At 48.9% G+C, this 13,071-nt stretch overlaps 1 protein-coding gene across 1 annotated transcript in view; it reads left to right on the forward strand.

Annotated features, from left to right (window-relative positions):
• The window catches only part of LOC306933693 (poly(A) RNA polymerase GLD2-like), a 43,519-nt gene that overhangs the window by 14,866 nt on the left and 15,582 nt on the right, over positions 1-13,071 (forward strand). Inside the window, exons 5-6 of the mRNA XM_079516003.1 lie at positions 8,544-8,644; positions 8,882-8,996. Coding sequence (XP_079372129.1) covers positions 8,544-8,644; positions 8,882-8,996 — 216 coding nt within the window. The remainder of the gene's footprint in view (positions 1-8,543; positions 8,645-8,881; positions 8,997-13,071) is intronic.

The raw sequence follows: 13,071 nt of genomic DNA on the forward strand, positions 1-13,071 counted from the left end.
AATGTAGTAAGAGAGTGGTGACGCCCCATTAGGCAGCATCAGAGTAATGTAGTAAGAGAGTGGTGACGCCCCATTAGGCAGCATCAGAGTAATGTAGTAAGAGAGTGGTGACGCCCCTTTAGGCAGCATCAGAGTAATGTAGTAAGAGAGTGGTGACACGCCCCATTAGGCAGCATCAGAGTAATGTAGTAAGAGAGTGGTGACACGCCCCATTAGGCAGCATCAGAGTAATGTAGTAAGAGAGTGGTGACACCCCTTTGGGCAGCATCAGAGTAATGTAGTAAGAGAGTGGTGACGCCCCTTTGGGCAGCATCAGAGTAATGTAGTAAGAGAGTGGTGACGCCCCTTTGGGCAGCATCAGAGTAATGTAGTAAGAGAGTGGTGACGCCCCTTTAGGCAGCATCAGAGTAATGTAGTAAGAGAGTGGTGACACGCCCCTTTAGGCAGCATCAGAGTAATGTAGTAATTCCCCTTTAGGGTTAGGGTTATGCCCCTTTGGGCAGCATCAGAGTAATGTAGTAAGAGAGTGGTGACGCCCCTTTAGGCAGCATCAGAGTAATGTAGTAAGAGAGTGGTGACACGCCCCTTTAGGCAGCATCAGAGTAATGTAGTAAGAGAGTGGTGACACGCCCCTTTAGGCAGCATCAGAGTAATGTAGTAAGAGAGTGGTGACACGCCCCTTTAGGCAGCATCAGAGTAATGTAGTAATTCCCCTTTAGGGTTAGGGTTATGCCCCTTTGGGCAGCATCAGAGTAATGTAGTAAGAGAGTGGTGACGCCCCTTTAGGCAGCATCAGAGTAATGTAGTAAGAGAGTGGTGACACGCCCCTTTAGGCAGCATCAGAGTAATGTAGTAATTCCCCTTTAGGGTTAGGGTTATGCCCCTTTAGGCAGCATCAGAGTAATGTAGTAATTCCCCTTTAGGGTTAGGGTTATGCCCCTTTAGGCAGCATCAGAGTAATGTAGTAAGAGAGTGGTGACACGCCCCATTAGGCAGCATCAGAGTAATGTAGTAAGAGAGTGGTGACGCCCCATTAGGCAGCATCAGAGTAATGTAGTAAGAGAGTGGTGACGCCCCTTTAGGCAGCATCAGAGTAATGTAGTAAGAGAGTGGTGACACGCCCCTTTAGGCAGCATCAGAGTAATGTAGTAAGAGAGTGGTGACGCCCCTTTAGGCAGCATCAGAGTAATGTAGTAAGAGAGTGGTGACGCCCCTTTGGGCAGCATCAGAGTAATGTAGTAAGAGAGTGGTGACGCCCCTTTGGGCAGCATCAGAGTAATGTAGTAAGAGAGTGGTGACACGCCCCTTTAGGCAGCATCAGAGTAATGTAGTAAGAGAGTGGTGACGCCCCTTTGGGCAGCATCAGAGTAATGTAGTAAGAGAGTGGTGACGCCCCATTAGGCAGCATCAGAGTAATGTAGTAAGAGAGTGGTGACGCCCCTTTGGGCAGCATCAGAGTAATGTAGTAAGAGAGTGGTGACGCCCCTTTAGGCAGCATCAGAGTAATGTAGTAAGAGAGTGGTGACGCCCCTTTGGGCAGCATCAGAGTAATGTAGTAAGAGAGTGGTGACGCCCCATTAGGCAGCATCAGAGTAATGTAGTAAGAGAGTGGTGACGCCCCATTAGGCAGCATCAGAGTAATGTAGTAAGAGAGTGGTGACGCCCCTTTAGGCAGCATCAGAGTAATGTAGTAAGAGAGTGGTGACGCCCCATTAGGCAGCATCAGAGTAATGTAGTAAGAGAGTGGTGACGCCCCTTTGGGCAGCATCAGAGTAATGTAGTAAGAGAGTGGTGACACGCCCCTTTAGGCAGCATCAGAGTAATGTAGTAAGAGAGTGGTGACACGCCCCTTTAGGCAGCATCAGAGTAATGTAGTAAGAGAGTGGTGACACGCCCCTTTAGGCAGCATCAGAGTAATGTAGTAAGAGAGTGGTGACGCCCCTTTAGGCAGCATCAGAGTAATGTAGTAAGAGAGTGGTGACGCCCCTTTGGGCAGCATCAGAGTGATGTAGTAAGAGAGTGGTGACACGCCCCTTTAGGCAGCATCAGAGTAATGTAGTAAGAGAGTGGTGACGCCCCTTTAGGCAGCATCAGAGTAATGTAGTAAGAGAGTGGTGACACGCCCCTTTAGGCAGCATCAGAGTAATGTAGTGAGAGAGTGGTGACGCCCCTTTGGGCAGCATCAGAGTGATGTAGTAAGAGAGTGGTGACACGCCCCATTAGGCAGCATCAGAGTAATGTAGTAAGAGAGTGGTGACGCCCCTTTGGGCAGCATCAGAGTAATGTAGTAAGAGAGTGGTGACGCCCCTTTGGGCAGCATCAGAGTAATGTAGTAAGAGAGTGGTGACGCCCCTTTGGGCAGCATCAGAGTAATGTAGTAAGAGAGTGGTGACGCCCCTTTAGGCAGCATCAGAGTAATGTAGTAAGAGAGTGGTGACACGCCCCATTAGGCAGCATCAGAGTAATGTAGTAAGAGAGTGGTGACGCCCCTTTAGGCAGCATCAGAGTAATGTAGTAAGAGAGTGGTGACGCCCCTTTAGGCAGCATCAGAGTAATGTAGTAAGAGAGTGGTGACGCCCCATTAGGCAGCATCAGAGTAATGTAGTAAGAGAGTGGTGACGCCCCTTTAGGCAGCATCAGAGTAATGTAGTAAGAGAGTGGTGACACGCCCCATTAGGCAGCATCAGAGTAATGTAGTAAGAGAGTGGTGACGCCCCATTAGGCAGCATCAGAGTAATGTAGTAAGAGAGTGGTGACGCCCCTTTAGGCAGCATCAGAGTAATGTAGTAAGAGAGTGGTGACACGCCCCATTAGGCAGCATCAGAGTAATGTAGTAAGAGAGTGGTGACGCCCCATTAGGCAGCATCAGAGTAATGTAGTAAGAGAGTGGTGACGCCCCATTAGGCAGCATCAGAGTAATGTAGTAAGAGAGTGGTGACACGCCCCTTTAGGCAGCATCAGAGTAATGTAGTAAGAGAGTGGTGACGCCCCATTAGGCAGCATCAGAGTAATGTAGTAAGAGAGTGGTGACGCCCCATTAGGCAGCATCAGAGTAATGTAGTAAGAGAGTGGTGACGCCCCTTTAGGCAGCATCAGAGTAATGTAGTAAGAGAGTGGTGACGCCCCATTAGGCAGCATCAGAGTAATGTAGTAAGAGAGTGGTGACGCCCCATTAGGCAGCATCAGAGTAATGTAGTAAGAGAGTGGTGACGCCCCATTAGGCAGCATCAGAGTAATGTAGTAAGAGAGTGGTGACACGCCCCTTTAGGCAGCATCAGAGTAATGTAGTAAGAGAGTGGTGACGCCCCTTTAGGCAGCATCAGAGTAATGTAGTAAGAGAGTGGTGACGCCCCTTTAGGCAGCATCAGAGTAATGTAGTAAGAGAGTGGTGACGCCCCTTTGGGCAGCATCAGAGTAATGTAGTAAGAGAGTGGTGACGCCCCATTAGGCAGCATCAGAGTAATGTAGTAAGAGAGTGGTGACGCCCCTTTGGGCAGCATCAGAGTAATGTAGTAAGAGAGTGGTGACGCCCCATTAGGCAGCATCAGAGTAATGTAGTAAGAGAGTGGTGACGCCCCTTTGGGCAGCATCAGAGTAATGTAGTAAGAGAGTGGTGACGCCCCTTTGGGCAGCATCAGAGTAATGTAGTAAGAGAGTGGTGACGCCCCTTTAGGCAGCATCAGAGTAATGTAGTAAGAGAGTGGTGACACGCCCCATTAGGCAGCATCAGAGTAATGTAGTAAGAGAGTGGTGACGCCCCTTTAGGCAGCATCAGAGTAATGTAGTAAGAGAGTGGTGACACGCCCCTTTAGGCAGCATCAGAGTAATGTAGTAAGAGAGTGGTGACACGCCCCTTTAGGCAGCATCAGAGTAATGTAGTAAGAGAGTGGTGACACGCCCCATTAGGCAGCATCAGAGTAATGTAGTAAGAGAGTGGTGACACGCCCCATTAGGCAGCATCAGAGTAATGTAGTAAGAGAGTGGTGACGCCCCTTTAGGCAGCATCAGAGTAATGTAGTAAGAGAGTGGTGACACGCCCCTTTAGGCAGCATCAGAGTAATGTAGTAAGAGAGTGGTGACACGCCCCTTTAGGCAGCATCAGAGTAATGTAGTAAGAGAGTGGTGACGCCCCTTTAGGCAGCATCAGAGTAATGTAGTAAGAGAGTGGTGACACGCCCCATTAGGCAGCATCAGAGTAATGTAGTAAGAGAGTGGTGACGCCCCTTTAGGCAGCATCAGAGTAATGTAGTAAGAGAGTGGTGACACGCCCCATTAGGCAGCATCAGAGTAATGTAGTAAGAGAGTGGTGACGCCCCTTTAGGCAGCATCAGAGTAATGTAGTAAGAGAGTGGTGACACGCCCCATTAGGCAGCATCAGAGTAATGTAGTAAGAGAGTGGTGACGCCCCATTAGGCAGCATCAGAGTAATGTAGTAAGAGAGTGGTGACGCCCCATTAGGCAGCATCAGAGTAATGTAGTAAGAGAGTGGTGACACGCCCCTTTAGGCAGCATCAGAGTAATGTAGTAAGAGAGTGGTGACGCCCCATTAGGCAGCATCAGAGTAATGTAGTAAGAGAGTGGTGACGCCCCATTAGGCAGCATCAGAGTAATGTAGTAAGAGAGTGGTGACGCCCCTTTAGGCAGCATCAGAGTAATGTAGTAAGAGAGTGGTGACGCCCCATTAGGCAGCATCAGAGTAATGTAGTAAGAGAGTGGTGACGCCCCATTAGGCAGCATCAGAGTAATGTAGTAAGAGAGTGGTGACGCCCCATTAGGCAGCATCAGAGTAATGTAGTAAGAGAGTGGTGACGCCCCATTAGGCAGCATCAGAGTAATGTAGTAAGAGAGTGGTGACGCCCCATTAGGCAGCATCAGAGTAATGTAGTAAGAGAGTGGTGACGCCCCATTAGGCAGCATCAGAGTAATGTAGTAAGAGAGTGGTGACGCCCCTTTAGGAAGCATCAGAGTAATGTAGTAAGAGAGTGGTGACGCCCCTTTAGGAAGCATCAGAGTAATGTAGTAAGAGAGTGGTGACGCCCCATTAGGCAGCATCAGAGTAATGTAGTAAGAGAGTGGTGACGCCCCTTTGGGCAGCATCAGAGTAATGTAGTAAGAGAGTGGTGACACGCCCCTTTAGGCAGCATCAGAGTAATGTAGTAAGAGAGTGGTGACGCCCCATTAGGCAGCATCAGAGTAATGTAGTAAGAGAGTGGTGACGCCCCATTAGGCAGCATCAGAGTAATGTAGTAAGAGAGTGGTGACGCCCCTTTAGGCAGCATCAGAGTAATGTAGTAAGAGAGTGGTGACGCCCCTTTAGGCAGCATCAGAGTAATGTAGTAAGAGAGTGGTGACACGCCCCTTTAGGCAGCATCAGAGTAATGCCCCTTTAGGCAGCATCAGAGTAATGTAGTAAGAGAGTGGTGACACGCTTTGATCTCGCCGCAAAGCGGGTGCCTCTGGGCGATAGTTCCAAACATTGCTCCTATGGCTGGAACTATTCCATTGAGATAGAATGAGCACTTCCGCATTCCATTGTTACAATGAGAGTCAACGGGAGTGTCATTACTCTCTTACTAGATTACTCTGGGCAGCATTCAAGAGGATTGCCTTTTTCTTAAAGGGATAGTTCATAATTGTTTTACTTAAGCTGTATGAAATACTTGACATTCATATTAGGGAATAATTTTGATGAAATCTTTGGGTGTCCCACGATTCGATTCAACTCAATTCTCAATCCAGAAACGATTTTTCCAGATTCAAAACGATTCTCTATTCAAAATGATTCTCGATTCAATACATAGGATTTCATCACGATCTGCTCCAGTCTTGTGGCACGAGTACATTTCTTAAAAAAAAGCTTATTGTAAATGTTTTATCAACTGAATTATTGAACACACACAGGTCAATCCAGGACAACATGTACAAAACGTTTTAACTTCTGACTGAGTCTGACACTCTCTTCACTCAGTTACCAGAACAATACATTCAAGTAAAAACTGCAGTAAAATGAATATAATTGGTAGGTTTAGGCTAGCTATTAGTAAAAATGCACACGTGCAAAGTATGCAGAAAGAAACCCATAATGTATTGCACAGGTTGAACTCAATCACTTGTTGCGAACGCAGTGAGCACTAACTATAGTAAGTAAGTAGCCTTGCCGAAACATGAGGCCCATATGGCAGGAGCCTATCTCCTGTTTCTGTAGCGTGAGGCAGCTTGATGTACAAGTACACCCCCTGGACATGACACTAGTATGTCGCAGGGACTGACCCCCCAATCCAACCCTTGATGCTGAGTGTCAAGCAGGGAGGCACTGGGTCCCATTTTTACAGTCTTTGGTATGACCCGGTCGGGGATCGAACCCCGACCTCCCAGTCTCAGGGCGGACACTCTAACCACAAGGCCACTGAGCTGGTCTTCACTAACTATAGAAGCTGGCCTAAACTGTCTGTGTGTGTGTGTGTGTGTGTGTGTGTGTGTGTCTGTGTGTGTGTGTGTGTGTGTGTGTGTGTGTGTCACGCTGTAACACCACCGGCCCGCCACTAGAGGGCACGGCTGTATCACACACAAAACACACACACACACACACACACACACACACACAAAACTTAACTTAAAAAATCTTTAAAAAAAACACTTACAAAAATAATTTAAAAAAAAGAGAGCTTAAAAAAAAGTACGTAATTTATTCTAATTGTTGTTATTGCAATTTACGAGCTGCGTTCGCTTCCCGCGTTTGCGCGTCTTACTTGTGTTAGGCACTACAGACACACTCACACTAAGGAGTTGCCTTGATGCCTGTTGTCTGTCAATGAGCTGGCTCCTCGTTGACAGACACACCTCAGCTGTGACTACAGCAAAAAAAAAAACGATTTTTGGAAATTATGAATCGATTTTGAATCGTTCATAACGGCAATCGCGATTCTAATTCGAACCGATTTTTTTCCCGACACCCCTAATTAGTATAGTGGTTGCAACTGTATTAATTGATTGCCCGAGTCCCGTGGTGGGAGTTCTGCTCTGGTTTTGGTGAAATATCCCTTTAAGTCTCCTGAACTTGAACGCAGCATTTTGCATTGAACTAATTTGTTTCGGAATCCACGTCGTACACCACATTTTCCAGTAAAACAAAATAGCAGATCTACAAGCTCTACGAGCTCTACGAGCTCTACGATCTACAAGCTCTACGAGCTCTACGATCTACAAGCTCTACGAGCTCTACGATCTACAAGCTCTACGAGCTCTACGATCTACAAGCTCTACGAGCTCTACGAGCTCTACGATCTACAAGCTCTACGAGCTCTACGATCTACAAGCTCTACAAGCTCTACGATCTACGAGCTCTACGAGTTCTACGATCTACAAGCTCTACGAGCTCTACGATCTACAAGCTCTACGAGCTCTACGAGCTCTACGATCTACAAGCTCTACGAGCTCTACGATCTACAAGCTCTACGAGCTCTACGATCTACAAGCTCTACGAGCTCTACGATCTACAAGCTCTACGATCTACAAGCTCTACGAGCTCTACGATCTACAAGCTCTACGAGCTCTACGAGCTCTACGATCTACAAGCTCTACGAGCTCTACGAGCTCTACGATCTACAAGCTCTACGAGCTTGTAGATCTGCTATTTTCTGCAATTGTTGGTCCAAAAGTGCCCTCTAACTCTCTGGACGTCCCTGGAGACGGAAATACAAATTGTAACTTTCCAATGTTTGTTCAAAAACCCCAAAATGAACGCAACTATTCATGACATTGAACGGTCAAGTTCAAGGTTCAATTACACCCCAAAAAAACTTTGGGATTTTCTCTGTGTCTGTGAAGCCTTTTGAGCTGCAATGAAAAACAAGGCACGAAAAGTGAAAATAGTGACATCTGCTGCCAAATATGGGATTTGCTGCTGGCTCTTACATCACGCTCCACAGGAAAACCAGAGCACTTGTTTGAGTCAGAAAACCTCACAGAACATCTACTGAATGTTCAGGGTTTTTTGGGTGCAATAAAGCGTCACAGTCCCGTCCCCTACCAGGGCCCAGTCCTGCCCCCTACCAGGGCCCAGGAAATAATTCCCTGTTCATTTTCAAAAAGTATTTATTTAAAGTCCTTTTTAAGCGTCTTACAAAGCCAACTCCAGTTGTGACACATCCTGACAACAAACAACAACGTTTTTGTTGTTTTTCTTCGTTGTAATTATTTGTTTGGTCCAAAATATTGTGTTTGTTTGTCATGATTTGTCACGACTCGAGTTGGCTTCGTACGACGCTTAAAAGTTCTTTAAATAAATACTTTTTGATATGTCTATGAGGAAAATGCATTGGGAATTATTTCCTGGGCCTGGTGTCGTCATGAAAGGGGGTGGGGCCTGGCGTCGTCATGAAAGGGGGTGGGGCCTGGCGTCGTCATGCAAGGGGGCGGGACTGAAACGCTCTTTTGAGCTCAGAAAACCTAAACAAAAAATAAGAAAAAGTACAGAAACGTAAATGTATTTGTATGTATTTTTATGTCGTCATCCCTTTTAACGTTTGTAATAATGTTGACAGCCGTAACAGCAGGGAGTTCCGGCCAGGAGGAGGACCCGCCCCCCCGGACCCCCCCGCTGCCTCGGAGCCACAGCAAACTGTATCCCTACGCCACAGACAAGGTCAGTTAGCCCCTCCCACTATGACAAGGTCAGTTAGCCCCTCCCACTATGACATGGTCAGTTAGCCCATCCCACTATGACATGGTCAGTTAGCCCCTCCCACTATGACAAGGTCAGTTAGCCCCTCCCCCTCACTGTGTATCCCTACGCCACAGACACGGTCAGTTAGTCCTTCTACTGTGTGTGTGTGTGTGCGTGTGCGTGTGCGTGTGCGTGTGTGTGTGGGTGTGTGTGCAGCTCTCCAGTCAGATGGTGGAGGTCTTTGAGTCCTGTCAGCAGCAGCTCAGTGACCTCCAGCAGAAGGAGGTCTTCAGGACGTGGCTGCAGGCCGACATCAACCGACTGTTCCCAGGTAACGCACGTAGACACACACGCACACACACACACGCACGCGAACAGGCATTGGCCGGGTTTCTCAAACACGTTTAGTGTAAGACTTATAGTGCCGCACATACATGCCCTCTATAGGCAGCACACAGAAGCCTGTCTGCTGCCCGATTGGCTGCATGGCAGCCAATCGGGCCAATGTCCTTTTTTGGGAAACACGACATAAAGACATAAGAAAAACCTAGACTAGAGCACGCAACCCTATCGGGCTTTTGAATGACAAAGTGTTCTGACAGTCTGACACTCCAACGGAGTTGAATGACAAAGTGTTCTGACAGTCTGCCACTCCAACGGAGTTGAATGACAAAGTGTTGTGACAGTCTGACACTCCAACGGAGTTGAATGACAAAGTGTTCTGACAGTCTGAGCTCCAACGGAGTTGAATGACAAAGTGTTCTGACAGTCTGCCACTCCAACGGAGTTGAATGACAAAGTGTTCTGACAGTCTGACACTCCAACGGAGTTGAATGACAAAGTGTTCTGACAGTCTGACACTCCAACGGAGTTGAATGACAAAGTGTTCTGACAGTCTGACACTCCAACGGAGTTGAATGACAAAGTGTTCTGACAGTCTGACACTCCAACGGAGTTGAATGACAAAGTGTTCTGACAGTCTGACACTCCAACGGAGTTGAATGACAAAGTGTTCTGACAGTCTGACACTCCAACGGAGTTGAATGACAAAGTGTTCTGACAGTCTGACACTCCAACGGAGTTGAATGACAAAGTGTTCTGACAGTCTGACACTCCAACGGAGTTGAATGACAAAGTGTTCTGACAGTCTGACACTCCAACGGAGTTGAATGACAAAGTGTTCTGACAGTCTGACACTCCAACGGAGTTGAATGACAAAGTGTTCTGACAGTCTGACACTCCAACGGAGTTGAATGACAAAGTCTTCTGACAGTCTGACACTCCAACGGAGTTGAATGACAAAGTGTTCTGACAGTCTGACACTCCAACGGAGTTGAATGACAAAGTGTTCTGACAGTCTGACACTCCAACGGAGTTGAATGACAAAGTGTTCTGACAGTCTGACACTCCAACGGAGTTGAATGACAAAGTGTTCTGACAGTCTGACACTCCAACGGAGTTGAATGACAAAGTGTTCTGACAGTCTGACACTCCAACGGAGTTGAATGACAAAGTGTTCTGACAGTCTGACACTCCAACGGAGTTGAATGACAAAGTGTTCTGACAGTCTGACACTCCAACGGAGTTGAATGACAAAGTGTTCTGACAGTCTGACACTCCAACGGAGTTGAATGACAAAGTGTTCTGACACTCCAACGGAGTTGAATGACAGTGTTCTGACAGTCTGACACTCCAACGGAGTTGAATGACAAAGTGTTCTGACAGTCTGACACTCCAACGGAGTTGAATGACAAAGTGTTCTGACAGTCTGACACTCCAACGGAGTTGAATGACAAAGTGTTCTGACAGTCTGACACTCCAACGGAGTTGAATGACAAAGTGTTCTGACAGTCTGACACTCCAACGGAGTTGAATGACAAAGTGTTCTGACAGTCTGACACTCCAACGGAGTTGAATGACAAAGTGTTCTGACAGTCTGACACTCCAACGGAGTTGAATGACAAAGTGTTCTGACAGTCTGACACTCCAACGGAGTTGAATGACAAAGTGTTCTGACAGTCTGACACTCCAACGGAGTTGAATGACAAAGTGTTCTGACAGTCTGACACTCCAACGGAGTTGAATGACAAAGTGTTCTGACAGTCTGACACTCCAACGGAGTTGAATGACAAAGTGTTCTGACAGTCTGACACTCCAACGGAGTTGAATGACAAAGTGTTCTGACAGTCTGACACTCCAACGGAGTTGAATGACAAAGTGTTCTGACAGTCTGACACTCCAACGGAGTTGAATGACAAAGTGTTCTGACAGTCTGACACTCCAACGGAGTTGAATGACAAAGTGTTCTGACAGTCTGACACTCCAACGGAGTTGAATGACAAAGTGTTCTGACAGTCTGACACTCCAACGGAGTTGAATGACAAAGTGTTCTGACAGTCTGACACTCCAACGGAGTTGAATGACAAAGTGTTCTGACAGTCTGACACTCCAACGGAGTTGAATGACAAAGTGTTCTGACAGTCTGACACTCCAACGGAGTTGAATGACAAAGTGTTCTGACAGTCTGACACTCCAACGGAGTTGAATGACAAAGTGTTCTGACAGTCTGACACTCCAACGGAGTTGAATGACAAAGTGTTCTGACAGTCTGACACTCCAACGGAGTTGAATGACAAAGTGTTCTGACAGTCTGACACTCCAACGGAGTTGTGGCCTGCTTTCTACGGGTGGGCATCCCGAGGCGCCACGGGATGGTTATATTATTATACTATACATTAGGGCGGCTACATAAACGCTGCTGCCGCCTATCACAACAAGGCTTTTTACATTCACCATCGCTGATGAGCGGCGCTCTGAAGGCGAGGAGGGAGGCTTGCTCATTGTATAGGAACTTATTATATCATAATATGGCTCTGCATCAATGTAACATTATGTGCGTTGTGAGCCGACGTGAGCCACGATGCCACACGTTTTGTGCATTCACCGTTTTGCCTGTGTTCCGTGGAGACGGGAGGAAATGGCGTTCTCAAAGATTTCCACTCTGGAAGGGGATTTCACTTTGTTGGGTTTTCACCTCCTGAAAATGCAGAGACCCCCGCAAATCATACTTTATTTTGCTGTTTTATATTTGTATTTATTTATTTATTTTGAATGTTTTGGCTTTCACCTTTATTTTATATTTTTTATGGAGGGACAGACAGTAGGCTGACAGGAAATGGGGAGAGAGATGGGTGGGGGGGGGGGGGTGACATGCAGTAAAGGCCGTCGCGATCGGGAGTCGAACCCGCGGCACTCTGCCAGACTGGATTACCAGCCAAGGTGCCTGGACCACTGAGCCACGGCCCAGGATGGACCGCTGAGCCACGGCCCAGGATGGGCCGCTGAGCCACGGCCCAGGATGGACCTCTGAGCACCAGGATGGACCGCTGAGCACCAGGATGGACCGCTGAGCCACGGCCCAGGATGGACAGCTGAGCCACGGCCCAGGATGGACCGCTGAGCCACGGCCCAGGATAGACCTCTGAGCACCAGGATGGACCGCTGAGCCACGGCCCAGGATAGACCTCTGAGCCACGGCCCAGGATGGACCGCTGAGCCACGGCCCAGGATGGACCGCTGAGCTCCAGGATGGACCTCTGAGCCACGGCCCAGGATGGACCTCTGAGCCATGGCCCAGGATGGACCGCTGAGCTCCAGGATGGACCGCTGAGCCACGGCCCAGGATGGACCTCTGAGCCACGGCCCAGGATGGACCTCTGAGCCACGGCCCAGGATGGACCTCTGAGCCACGGCCCAGGATGGACCGCTGAGCCACAGCCCAGGATGGACCGCTGAGCCACAGCCCAGGATGGACCTCTGAGCCACGGCCCAGGATGGACCGCTGAGCCACGGCCCAGGATGGACCTCTGAGCCACGGCCCAGGATGGACCGCTGAGCCACAGCCCAGGATGGACCGCTGAGCCACAGCCCAGGATGGACCTCTGAGCCACGCTCCAGGATGGACCGCTGAGCCACAGCCCAGGATGGACCGCTGAGCCACGGCCCAGGATGGACCTCTGAGCCACGGCCCAGGATGGACCGCTGAGCCACGGCCCAGGATGGACCGCTGAGCCACGGCCCAGGATGGACCGCTGAGCCACGGCCCAGGATGGACCTCTGAGCCACGGCCCAGGATGGACCGCTGAGCCACGGCCCAGGATGGCCCGCTGAGCTCCAGGATGGACCGCTGAGCCATGGCCCAGGATGGACCGCTGAGCCATGGCCCAGAATGGACCTCTGAGCCACGGCCCAGGATGGACCGCTGAGCCACAGCCCAGGATGGACCTCTGAGCCACGGCCCAGGATGGACCTCTGAGCCACGGCCCAGGATGGACCGCTGAGCCACGGCCAAAGCATTTCCGGGGGTCCCCGGCCAAAAACGTTGAGAACCCCTGATCTAGAACTTC

Source organism: Electrona antarctica, assembly GCF_951216825.1.
Source record: "Electrona antarctica genome assembly, chromosome: 12".
In the NCBI taxonomy this organism is placed as follows: Eukaryota; Metazoa; Chordata; class Actinopteri; order Myctophiformes; family Myctophidae; genus Electrona; species Electrona antarctica.